Source organism: Stegostoma tigrinum, chromosome 27 (genome assembly GCF_030684315.1).
Source record: "Stegostoma tigrinum isolate sSteTig4 chromosome 27, sSteTig4.hap1, whole genome shotgun sequence".
NCBI lineage: Eukaryota > Metazoa > Chordata > Chondrichthyes > Orectolobiformes > Stegostomatidae > Stegostoma > Stegostoma tigrinum.
Genome location: NC_081380.1, coordinates 27,066,707 through 27,079,317, shown reverse-complemented (window position 1 = coordinate 27,079,317; position 12,611 = coordinate 27,066,707). Strand labels below are relative to the sequence as shown.

General features: G+C 42.0%; 1 protein-coding gene across 3 annotated transcripts in view; it reads left to right on the top strand.

Annotated features, from left to right (window-relative positions):
* LOC125464608 (ras-related protein Rab-34-like) overlaps window positions 1-12,611 on the top strand; it is a 46,892-nt gene that overhangs the window by 31,964 nt on the left and 2,317 nt on the right. For all 3 annotated transcript variants that reach the window (XM_048557205.1, XM_048557208.1, XM_048557206.1), the window contains 4 exons: window positions 103-154; window positions 4,052-4,133; window positions 5,433-5,523; window positions 11,291-11,398. In XM_048557205.1, the coding sequence (XP_048413162.1) occupies window positions 103-154; window positions 4,052-4,133; window positions 5,433-5,523; window positions 11,291-11,398 (333 nt within the window). The remainder of the gene's footprint in view (window positions 1-102; window positions 155-4,051; window positions 4,134-5,432; window positions 5,524-11,290; window positions 11,399-12,611) is intronic.

The window sequence follows — 12,611 nt, the reverse complement described above, 5'->3', positions numbered from 1 at the left end:
GGCTTTAAATTATTTTCTTCGATATGATTTGAACAATTTTTTGCTAACAATTCCATTTCCTGTAACATAAAAATAATAATCGAAATGCAATCTCTTTTTCAGCGATAATAATTGTATTTGATGTCAATGACGTAGCATCATTGGATCACGTAAAGTAAGTAACAAAATGAAGACTTTGCTTTATTCTTGAATTCATAGAGATGTCTTAGAATATTCCTTGCTGATGCTTTCAAAAATGTTCCTACCTTTTCCTTCCGTACCTGGATTTGTGATGATCATGGCTTACTTAACTGTGCTAAGGAAGACATTGTTTATTTTCCAACCTCTACCAGACTAAGAGGCTGGTACAACCCACCAGAAGTTCAGGGGAAGGAAGGGAAATATTGACTGTAGTAGATGTCAACTCACTTCAAAAGTATCTAGTTGGCTGTAAGGTCCTTTGGAACACCCTGGACTTGCTCAGAATTCTTAATAATTGCACGTTCTGTTTTATTTTCAATTGAACAGGAGTTTCCCCTCAAAGAAAAGGGAGAAAAGTAAATATTAAAGCAGGGAAAAGAAGGAATAAATCATTCTTTTGTCATTAATCATGGATTATGCACAATAATCAAGTCCGCTCCTGCTCTCAACTTTGTTTTAAAGGTGACAGTTGCATCAAAGTTATTTGAGCTAACAGGGCTTTATGTTTATGCAGCTGATTACTAGATTTATCCATCGTTGTGCTTAAGAAAGCAAACAGGATGGCCCTGACTGGTTGGAGGTTAAACCAAGGGCAGATTGTGTCTCCCATTTCATACCTGTCACATAATTCTGCTGTCTGTTTGTCCAGAGATAGTTAAAAACTGCTGATGCTGAAGTCAGAGATAACACAATGTGGACCTGGATGAACACAGCAGGCCAGGTAGCATCAGAGGAGCAGGAAAGTTAACGTTTCGGGTCATTGAAGAAGGGTCCCAACCCGAAATGCCAGATTTCCTGTATGCGTGTCCATGTGCTTTTGAAACTTGCAGAATGGCTGAATTTGCAAACCTGGTCTTCTTCAATCCAGAAACAAAAACAGAAGTTGCTGGAAAAGCTGAACAGGTCTGGCAGCATCTGTGAACAGAAATCAGAGTTAACATTTTAGGTCAAGTGACCCTTCCTTACAACTGATAGTAGCTAAGAAAATGTTGGGTTAGATGCAGAAGATACAGTGGTAGGACGGTGAAAGGAGTAAAGAATAGTTGGGGATAGAGCCCAAAGAGAGAGAAGAACAGTTGGACAGATAAAGGACTAGATACGAATCTGGCTGGGAGACTGAATAGCTCTTAATGGAGACTATTAGTGACTAACAATAGGCAGTGGTCATGGTAACAAGGCCTGGTGTGTGGGGTTGGGGGCATGGGGATGGGAGGACTGCAGGGTCCTCAAGTGGAAAATGAGGTATTGTTCTTCCAGCTTGCGCTGAACTTCACTGGAACATTGCAGCAAGCTTGAGACAGAAATGTTGGCCAGGGAGCAGGGTGGTGTGTTAAAGTGGCAGGCAACACGTAGCTCAGGGTCTTTTCTGCGAGCAGAACGTAGATGTTCTGCGAAGCAGTCACTCATTCTAGGCTTTGTTTCACCAATGTAGAGCAGACCACATTGTGAGCAGCGAACGTATTAGACTAGATTCTGTGAAGTACATGTAAAGTGCTGATTCACCTGGAAGGTATGTTTGGGCTCTTGGATACTGGGGAGGGAGGAGGTAAATGGGCAGGTGTTATGCCATCAGCTGTTGCGGTGCAAGGGGCTGTGGGACTCTGGGAGAGACTTAGAAGTGAAGGAAGAGTAGACCAGGTTGTCCCGGATGGAACGACCCCTGTGGAAGTCTGACAAGGGAGGAAAGGGAGATATGTGTTTGGTGGTAGCATCTCGCTGTACATGGCAGATATGACGTCTGATGAGTTTCTGGATGTGGATGCTGGTGGGATAGTCAGTAAGGACAAGGGGAAGCCTATCACTGCTGCAGGAGGGAAGAGAGGGGGTGAAGGCAAAAGTGCAGGAGATGGGTTGGGCCCGGTTGAGAGCCTAATCGCCAACAGTGCTGGGGAATCCTCAGTTGAGGAACAGGATGGATATTTTGGAGGCTCCTTTTTTCGAGTTGGCCTCATCTGAACATATGCAACAGAGATGGAGGAACTGAGAGAATGGGATGGAGTCTTTGCAGGAAGCAGGGTGTGAGGACATATAATCCAGCAAGCTGTGGGATATAGTGGATATTAAGTGGCCAGTCTATCCCCAGAAATGGAAACAGAGTTGTCAAGGAAGGGAAGGGTGGAGTCAGAGATAGACCAGGTGAAAGTGAGGGCAGGATAGAAATTTGAAGCAAAATTGATGAACTTTTCCAATTCTGATGAGAGAGGGAAGCAGCACCGTTGGTATCATCGATATATCAGAGAAAGAGTTGTGGGTGGGGACCGGAACCAGTACTTTTTGTTGTTCTTTCATGAGGTGTGTGACTTGGTGGCTAATTGAAAATATGTTTCCCATGCTTAATGCCCTTGAGAAGGCGGTGGTGAACCAACCCCATAAACTGTTTCAGTTCCAACTGGTGCAGGATTTATGCTGGCAGCGAGGAAGAGGTGGCAATATAGTTTTAAATCAGATGTATAGCTTGAAGAGAAAGCTGAAGAGGATGGTGTTCTCATGTTTGTCTCCAACTCTGTGCCTTGTCCTTCAAGATGGGTAGAGCTCACAGGCTTGTAAGGTGAATTAGTGAAAGGCTACAATGCTTCTTGTGCATTCAGCTCACTAAACAGCAATTAAATCTTGCCTTGATTCAAACAAGTACTCAGCTTCTTTTAACATTGTGAAAGAGGGCATTAAAAATGCAGATGGGAACCGAAAGCACTGAGAGCTACGCTACACTCGTCATTTTGTTCATTCAGGCTTGGCATGAGGCACTACTGGCAAGATCAGAATTTATTGTGCATTTCTAATTACCCTTGAATTGAGTGGCTTTCTGGGCCATTTTAAAGAGCATCTAACAGTCTGCTACAGTGCTTCTGGAGTCTCATGTAGGCTGACCAGGTAAACACAACAGATTTCCTTCCCAAAGGGCATCAGTGAACTTAGATAGCAGTGGGTTTTTGCAATGATTCAGTCATTTCATAATCATTATTAATAATATTCAATCCAGTTTTTTTTATCAATTGAATTTAATTTTCTCCAGCAGCCTTGTTAGGATTTAAATTCAAACCTCTCAATTACTAATCAAGTAACATTACTGCTATGCTGCTGACCCCAACTCTGCTGCCTGGCAGGCAGTTCTGGTTGATGTGGGCACATTCACCCATTTTTGGACGTAAATATGTGTCAGATAAGGGCATTCAGCAAAGTATATCTGGAATTTATATGGGGACTGTCTTGAAGACAGATGTCCAGTGTTCTCCTTATGGCAGTGGGTGGGAGTGCAATTTTTATTTTGTGTTAAACCTGTGCAAATGCGAGTAAAGCGTAACCATGCCTAAGCGGAAGAGGGGACAGTAGCGTTTAGCTGCATACATCTCCACCAGCAACTTTCAATACTGACGCTAAACTCCAGCTCCTATCCTTAAGTAACTCCAAGGCAAGAGGATTGTCTGTAATCTGGTGTGCATCTCCATGAGTGATACACATCCCCTGGAGATGTACTCTAAACAACAATTGTGCAGGTTGATGTTTGGATTTCAAATCCCTAGTTTTGAATCTTACATTGCTTGGAGTAGCACTATTTGACCACGTGGCAATAGACCTTTAATTGTTACATTCATTGTCACATCTGACACATGTTTTCATTTCACCATCATTCTCTGCTCCTTGACACTTGTTCTTGAAAAGTGTAGAGTATTTAAATAGTTTTTTGGTAGAATTTTGTTTAACAGAAAAGCACATAGAAATAAGTAGTATAACATGATAACTAAAGATTTCAGTATATCAAATTAGCTTTTAGAATAAAAGGTCAAAATCAGCGAAGTGGTGTGCTTATTTGTAGATCTGACTGTTGCCATTCTTATCTTTTTAATAATTGTTTTGGTGCTTTTTTTTTCAGACAATGGTTGAGAGATGCCCTTAAGGAAAATGACCCCACCTCTGTCCTGTTGTTTTTAGTTGGGACAAAGAAAGACCTTAGCGTAAGTAGAAAATATCTCCAGTTAGCTATTTATTTAAATAGAGAGATAATCAGTTTTATTTCCTGTGTTCCAAACATTAAAGTTTGAAAGTTAGGATTTTGTATGTCCTTAGAACTCAGGAACAGAAGTCTTTCAGCTCCTTCCAAACGAAGTGAAGGATGCACATACAGTTTAAACATTTAGATAAGTACATGAATCAGAAATGTTGGGAGGGATTATGGGCTAAGTGTGAGCAGGTGAGACTAATTTAGTTTAAGATTATGGTTGGCATGGACTGATTAGATCGAAGAATCTGTTACTGTGCTGTATGACTCTAAGACTCTGTGACTCCTCTTCTGTCAGTCATTTTGAACATGTTTGCTCTGTACCTCCACTTCATTTAAAATCCTGTCAGCCATTTTCCTTGAGACCGTAACAGACAACTAACTGCAAGTTAAACTAAATACTGTGGATTCTGGAAACCTGAAACAGAAAGATCAGAAAAATCTCAGCAAGTCTGGCAACAATTGTGGAGAAAGAAACGAGAGTTAATGTTTTCAGTTAAACTGGTCTGCTTCGGAGCCGAAGAAATTTCTGAAGCAGTTATACTCGACTCAAAACATTGACCCTGTTTCTCTGCCCACCTCTGCCTGAGCTGCTGCGTTTTCCAGTACTTTCTGTGTTTATTTGAAATATCAATCAATTTCAGTCATCAAACGATCAATTAACATAGAATCGCAGTGTTAAGGGACGAGAATTTTACATTTCCACTGCTCTTTTATGTGACTGTTAGCTTGTTTTGTGTAAAAACAAAGATTCTTCTAGTTTTGGATGTGCAGTAACCCTCAGTACCTCACATTTATGACTATCTGCCGTCTCATGCTGACACACACACACACACACACACACACACACACACACACACACACACACACACACACACACACACACACACACACACACACACACACACACACATCCCTTCACCATGGCCAGACATCCGAAGGTGGGACGCAGCCCTGTAGTTCCCTGGGGTGCGGTAGCTTTATGAATTTGACAGCTGTATAGACGGCTAGGTGTAGGTATCCCAGCCACTTGAATGAGAAGTCAGAAAGGGATATGCTAATCAAAGCCAATGCTTAGAAGTGTCCAAATCTTCTGATTGGTCTGACCACTCAATGTGCCGTATTCCACCCTGAAAGATAAAGCTGACCCCCTTCAATGCTAAGTCTACTTGCCTGAAGATCCTGAAGTAGAATGAATGTAAGACACATGTTGCTCAAATTGCTTAAACAATATTTCACTCCTTGTTTTTTGCAGTCAGCTGCCCAGTATAATTTGATAGAGAAAGATGCCATCAAAATTGCCAAGGAAATAAAAGCTGAATATTGGGCAGTGTCCTCTCTGACAGGTGAGTATAAAGTGAATTTAGGTTAGCTTCATATTGAGAAAAGTCAAAACCCCATTATGTACGATTTTGGATATTGTTAATCTGAAATGTTAATTCATTTCTGAGTGAAGTGATTGTATGGTTCAACAGTGGACTATTTCCTGTTTTTAAACACGTTGGGGTCATTTTAAGTCCTGTGATATTATGAGCAGGTAATATCAACATAAGTTACAATCACCCTCAATGACTCTGTTAACCGCTCAAGACTGCAACCTTAGTTTCACATTGTTTAAAAATGCGATTGTTGCCATTCTAAGACTGACCAAATCTTTTGCATTGACGAGATGTTTTGTACGGGGGAAGTACAGATGATGAAATTGAGGCCATTCTAACATTTCAATGTTATAGGGTTAATATTGCAACATGAAATGAGAACAAGTGAAGACAAAATTGTGGGCAAATCATTCCAAATATCTTGTGTGCGCACTTGGCAGGAGTGCTGGTGTGTGCACGTACACTTCTGTGCAACATTTGTATTTTGGACAAAAATGTCTTTTGTCTAGAAATAGTACATATTAGTGACAAATTTGAACCGCCGTGTCTTTTGCAGTGTTTTAGCCCTGAGTGTCTCACATCTCTTAGTATTTTATTTTTCCTCCTTCCTCCTCCTGCATCGTCTGTGGCTGGACCTTAATTATCCCTGCACTTGGAACACTCATCCGTCTTCTCACTGAACCTCTCCTAGGCTCTAACTGCCATCTCAGAACCTCTAGCTTTGGACAGTATTGTGTTATTTGTCCTGACTTTCCATTCAGTATACAAACCTACTGACTCCGCATCACACCCCCCGCCCTCATTCACCACATGCCCTTACATTTTGTTGGGTGTTTTTTTATGGTAAACATAGAACATAGAACATAGAACAGTACAGCACAGAACAGGCCCTTCAGCCCACGATGTTGTGCCGACCATTGATCCTCATGTATGCACCCTCAAATTTCTGTGACCATATGCATGTCCAGCAGTCTCTTAAATGACCCCAATGACCTTGCTTCCACAACTGCTGCTGGCAACGCATTCCATGCTCTCACAACTCTCTGCGTCAAGAACCTGCCTCTGACATCCCCTCTATACTTTCCACCAACCAGCTTAAAACTATGACCCCTCGTGCTAGCCATTTCTGCCCTGGGAAATAGTCTCTGGCTATCAACTCTCTCTATGCCTCTCATTATCTTGTATACCTCAATTAGGTCCCCTCTCCTCCTCCTTTTCTCCAATGAAAAGAGACCGAGCTCAGTCAACCTCTCTTCATAAGATAAGCCCTCCAGTCCAGGCAGCATCCTGGTAAACCTCCTCTGAACCCTCTCCAAAGCATCCACATCTTTCCTATAATAGGGCGCCCAGAACTGGACGCAGTATTCCAAATGCGGTCTAACCAAAGTTTTATAGAGCTGCAACAAGATCTCACGACTCTTAAACTCAATCCCCCTGTTAATGAAAGCCAATGTTTGCTGAATCAATCTTCCCCCAGTTAGCCATTGAAACTTCAGTGGAAAGTGTGGATGAACGATTTAAATAAGCTTTCCATCGTTTACAGCATTCTGTCCGGAAAATCTACTGAGGAATTTCCTTATGATTATGTGCATTCTCATTGGAAAGGCCAAACCCAAGTTACTAGCTGAACAACTCCAGCAGATGGTGCTCATGAACCAGTTTTCAACACTATGTAAATCTTGAGAAGATTTGTCGCTCAGGTTGAGGTTCTGGATGTGAGTTTGCTCGCTGAGCTGGAAGGTTAGTTTTCAGACGTTTTGTCACCATTCTAGGTAACATCATCAGTGAGCCTCTGACGAAGCGCTGATGTTATGTCCCGCTTTCTATTTATCTGGTTAGGTTTCCTTGGGTTGGTGATGTCATTTCCTGTTCTTTTTCTCAGGGGATGGTAGATTGGCTCCAAGTCAATGTGTTTGTTGATGGAATTCCGGTTCAAATGCCATGTTTCTAGGAATTCTCGTGCATGTCTCTGTTTGGCTTGTCCTAGGATGGATGTGTTGTCCCAATCAAAGTGGTGTCCTTCCTCATCTGTATGTAAGGATACTAGTGATAGTGGGTCATGTCGTTTTGTGGCTATTTGATGTTCATGTATCCTGGTGGCTAGCTTTCTGCCAGTTTGTCCAGTGTAGTGTTTGTCACAGTTCTTGCAAGGTATTTTGTAGATGACGTTTGTTTTATTTGTTGTCTGTATAGGGTCTTTTAAGTTCATTAGCTGCTGTTTTAGTGTGTTGGTGGGTTTGTGGGCTACCCTGATGCCAAGAGGTCCGAGTAGTCTGGCAGTCATTTCTGAAATGTCTTTGATGTAGGGGAGAGTGGTTATGGTTTCTGGGCCCGTTTTGTCTGTTTGTTTGGGTTTGTTGCTGAGGAATCGGCGGACTGTGTTCATAGGGTACCCATTCTTTTTGAATACGCTGTATAGGTGATTTTCTTCTGCTCTGCGTAGTTCCTCTGTGCTGCAGTGTGTGGTGGCTCGTTGGAATAATGTTCTAATGCAGCTTCGTTTGTGGGTGTTGGGATGGTTGCTCCTGTAGTTCAGTATTTGGTCCGTATGTGTTGTTTTCCTGTAGACACTGGTTTGAAGTTCCCCATTGGCTGTTCGCTCTACTGTGACGTCTAGGAATGGCAGTTTGTTGTTGTTTTCCTCCTCTTTTGTGAATGTTATGCCAGTAAAGGGTATTATTGATGGTCTTGAAGGTTTCCTCTAATTTGTTTTGTTCAGTGATGACAAAGGTGTCATCCACATAGCGGACCCAAAGTTTGGGTTGGATGATTGGCAGAGCTGTTTGTTAGAGTCTCTGCATTACTGCCTCAGCTAAGAACCCTGATATCGGAGATCCCATGGGTGTACCGTTGGTTTGTAGGTTTTGTTATTGATAGTGAAGTGGGTGGTGAGGCATAGGTCCACTAGCTTGATGATGTTGTCCTTGCTGATGAGGTCGGTGGTGTCTGGTGTATGCAGACAAAGGACGCTTGACAGTCATCTTAAACCGAACAGACTACATTGAGAAAGCGAATGCACTGCTTGCAGATACTGACACTTACCAATAGGTGGTGATAGACCCAACCCCACAACTAGAGAGCCGAATCACAGCCTTACTCAAAAAACTTCAAAAATCTGGAGAATTAAACAAGAGAGACTTCCAAAAAATGAAACCAGATGGATCCAACACACCACGCTTCTACGGATTACCAAAAATTCACAAACCAGAAGCCCCCCTCAGGCCCATAGTGTCGCTACCTGGAACACCAACCTACAGATTAGCCAAGGAACTACACCAAAGACTAAAACACCTAGTAGAAGACTCCCGCCACTCAATTCGCTCCACCCAAGAATTCCTGAACATCATCAAAGACACCAAGATAGACGAGGATGAAATAATGGTCTCCTTTGATGTAACAGCCCTGTCCACATCCATCAACATCAACCTGGCCAAAGAAACACTGACTACACTATTAGAAGAACCGACGACACATACACCAGACACCACCAACCTCATCAGCAAGGACTACATCATCAAGCTAGTGGACCTATGCCTCACCACCCACTTCACTTTCAATAACAAAACCTACAGACAAACCAACGGTACACCCATGGGATCTCCGATATCAGGGTTCTTAGCAGAGGCAGTAATGCAGAGACTCTAACAAACAGCTCTGTCAATCATCCAACCCAAACTTTGGGTCCACTATGTGGATGACACCTTTGTCATCACTAAACAAAACAAATTAGAGGAAACCTTCAAGACCATCAATAATACCCTTTACTGGCATAACATTCACAAAAGAGGAGGAAAACAACAACAAACTGCCATTCCTAGACGTCACAGTAGAGCGAACAGCCAATGGGGAACTTCAAACCAGCGTCTACAGGAAAACAACACATACGGACCAAATACTGAACAACAGGAGCAACCATCCCAACACCCACAAACGAAGCTGCATTAGAACATTATTCCAACGAGCCACCACACACTGCAGCACAGAGGAACTACGCAGAGCAGAAGAAAATCACCTATACAGCGTATTCAAAAAGAATGGGTACCCAATGAACACAGTCCGCCGATTCCTCAGCAATAAACCCAAACAAACAGACAAAACGGGCTCAGAAACCATAACCACTCTCCCCTACATCAAAGACATTTCCGAAATGACTGCCAGACTACTCGGACCTCTTGGCATCAGGGTAGCCCACAAACCCACCAACACACTAAAACAGCAGCTAATGAACTTAAAAGACCCTATACAGACAACAAATAAAACGAACGTCATCTACAAAATACCTTGCAAGAACTGTGACAAACACTACATTGGACAAACAGGCAGAAAGCTAGCCACCAGGATACATGAACATCAAATAGCCACAAAACGACATGACCCACTATCACTCGTATCCTTACATACAGATAAGGAAGGACACCACTTTGATTGGGACAACACATCCATCCTAGGACAAGCCAAACAGAGACATGCACGAGAATTCCTAGAAACATGGCATTTGAACCGGAATTCCATCAACAAACACATTGACTTGGAGCCAATCTACCGTCCCCTGAGAAAAAGAACAGGAAATGACATCACCAACCCAAGGAAACCTAACCAGATAAATAGAAAGCGGGACATAACACCAGTGCTTCGTCGGAGGCTCACTGATGATGTTACCTAGAATGGTGACGAAACGTCTGAAAACTAACCTTCCAGCTCAGTGAGCAAACTCACATCCAGAACTACGTAAATCTATTCAGATGCCAAAATTCCAATACACATAATGTCTAAAATAGATCATACCAAAAACCCGAAAGGAAGTGAATTATTTTATTCAAACTTATACTGTTAGCCCGCCAAAACTGAATAAGTTAAATGTTCTGAGGAAGGGTCACTGGACCCGAAACATTGACTCTGTTTTCTCCTCCACAGATGCTGCCAGACCGGCTGAGCTTTTCCAACAACTTTGTTTTTGTTAAATGTTGTATTAATGGATTTCTTCACAAAATGCAGCTGACCAATTCAACAATCTGTTACTATTTTGTGGGTTTTTCAAAATTAAAATTGCATATCCTTTTCATTTCCTTGTTACTCACCTTTACCATGTTAATATTTAAAGTGTACCCAGTGAACTGCAGTATATTTTGATTTGCGCTTCAGACACAATGTTTTGAGGATAGAACTTAGAGTCAGTGAGTTCAATTGGATGGATGGCTGATTTGTAATACAGAGTGATGCTAACAGCACGGGTTCAATTCCTGCACTAACTAGGATTTCCTGTGAAGGTACTGCCTTCTTAACCTCACCCCTCACCTGAGGCCTGGTGACTCTCATGTTAAACTCACCACTGACTGTTTCTCTCTAATGAAGGAGTGGGACTTTGGCTACATTCTATTGTTGACAGTTACAATGTTTGGGTATTTAAATTTTCTATCATCTGCACAACCTCCCTGGACTACGCATAATTATGCCACACAGGCAGTTTCCAAAGAAACTATGCGTCTATGCATTAAAAGTTGTGTGATAAACTAAGGGAATTTGGTCTTCCTTGTTTCTCCTGCTTTAAGGGTCAAGTGGCTAAACTTCTTTATTTGGCATTTCCCCACTGTGCATGTATATGTGCAGCACTACATCACAGTGTTGACATGCATGTTTTGGAAGCAAGTTATCATTCTGTACAACAGACTGTACCAGTAAAATGCACTGTAGCATGTCAACTGAATGCTAATGTGTTGTTCGTCATTGACATTAGGAGAGAATGTAAAAGAGTTCTTCTTCAGGGTTGCATCGTTGACCTTCGAAGCTAATGTACTGGCTGAGCTAGAAAAGACCGGCCCCAGGAAGATTGGGGATGTTGTTCGTAAGTATGACCATTAATAAAGTACAATGTCATTCCTATTCCGTGGTAGCTATTCAGCTTCTCGAGGTAGTAATGGCAGCAGCAGTGATAAGTCATCCCTTTGGGGATACAGAGAAATGGTTTCAAATGTGATAAGATTTCTCCCGAAACAGTGAGATGTGAATCTTTCCAAAACCAAATAAAGTCAGCCGTCAATTTCATTTGGACGTTATGCACCCCCAAAAATGTTCCTGAACTACCGTGCCAACTGAGAATGTGTATTAGCCTACTGACAGCAAAAGGAAAACATCAGAGAAAACTATTTAAAATATCTATCTAGATGGGCATGGAAGCATTCTTCAACATTCTCCAACATCCTGCAGTGAGATGTCATTCTCAACTACATAGCCCTCACCACACTGCTGTGACAAAAATGATAAATTATGGATTATCAACTTCCATTATCTGATTGTAACATTGGACTTTCGAAATGATTTTAGAAGGCTAAGAATCACAGCCTTAAACACGACCACAGTAAACACTTGACGACCGGTCGAGCCAAGCTTCATGAAACTGGCATTAAACAAGAACCATTCAGAAGTGAAACTAATATTTTTATCAGAAGAGACTGAAACCAGTCAGGCATGAAGAAAGCTGTATCTCCTGTTTGATTTACACCTTTATGATAAGAGTCATACTGGTGATGAAAGACCATTGCTTACAAATATGCAGCTTTATGACAATGCTTACAGATGTGGAGATACATGAATAACATATATCTAAGGAATTGTTTTCAGCAAAGCAGGGGAGATGAGCTTGTGACCAGAACTGGAAAAATCTCTCACTCTGTCTCTGTTTGTTCCTCCCTGACTCTGTCTCTCTCTGTCGCTGTTTGTTTCTCTGACTCTCTTTGACTCCTCGTATCTCTTTCTTTCTTTCCTTCCTTACTTTATCTCTCTTCCTCTCTCTCAGAAAGGACAAAACTCAGTAGAGAGGAGAAATATTTACAGCTAATGTTGATCCAACATGCCACTGATCAGCTGTGGTCTCAGATTAAAGCTTACACCGAGAGGACACCCTAGGAACTCTTAAGAATTTTACAATTTATAAAAATCATCCTCTTGTAATGGAAACTATTCATTTTTTAACTGTGTGCGTGTGTGTGTCTGTCCGTCTGTGTGTGTGTGTGCGTGCGCGCGCACGTCTGTAAGTGTCTGTGCGTGTGTGTGTGTGT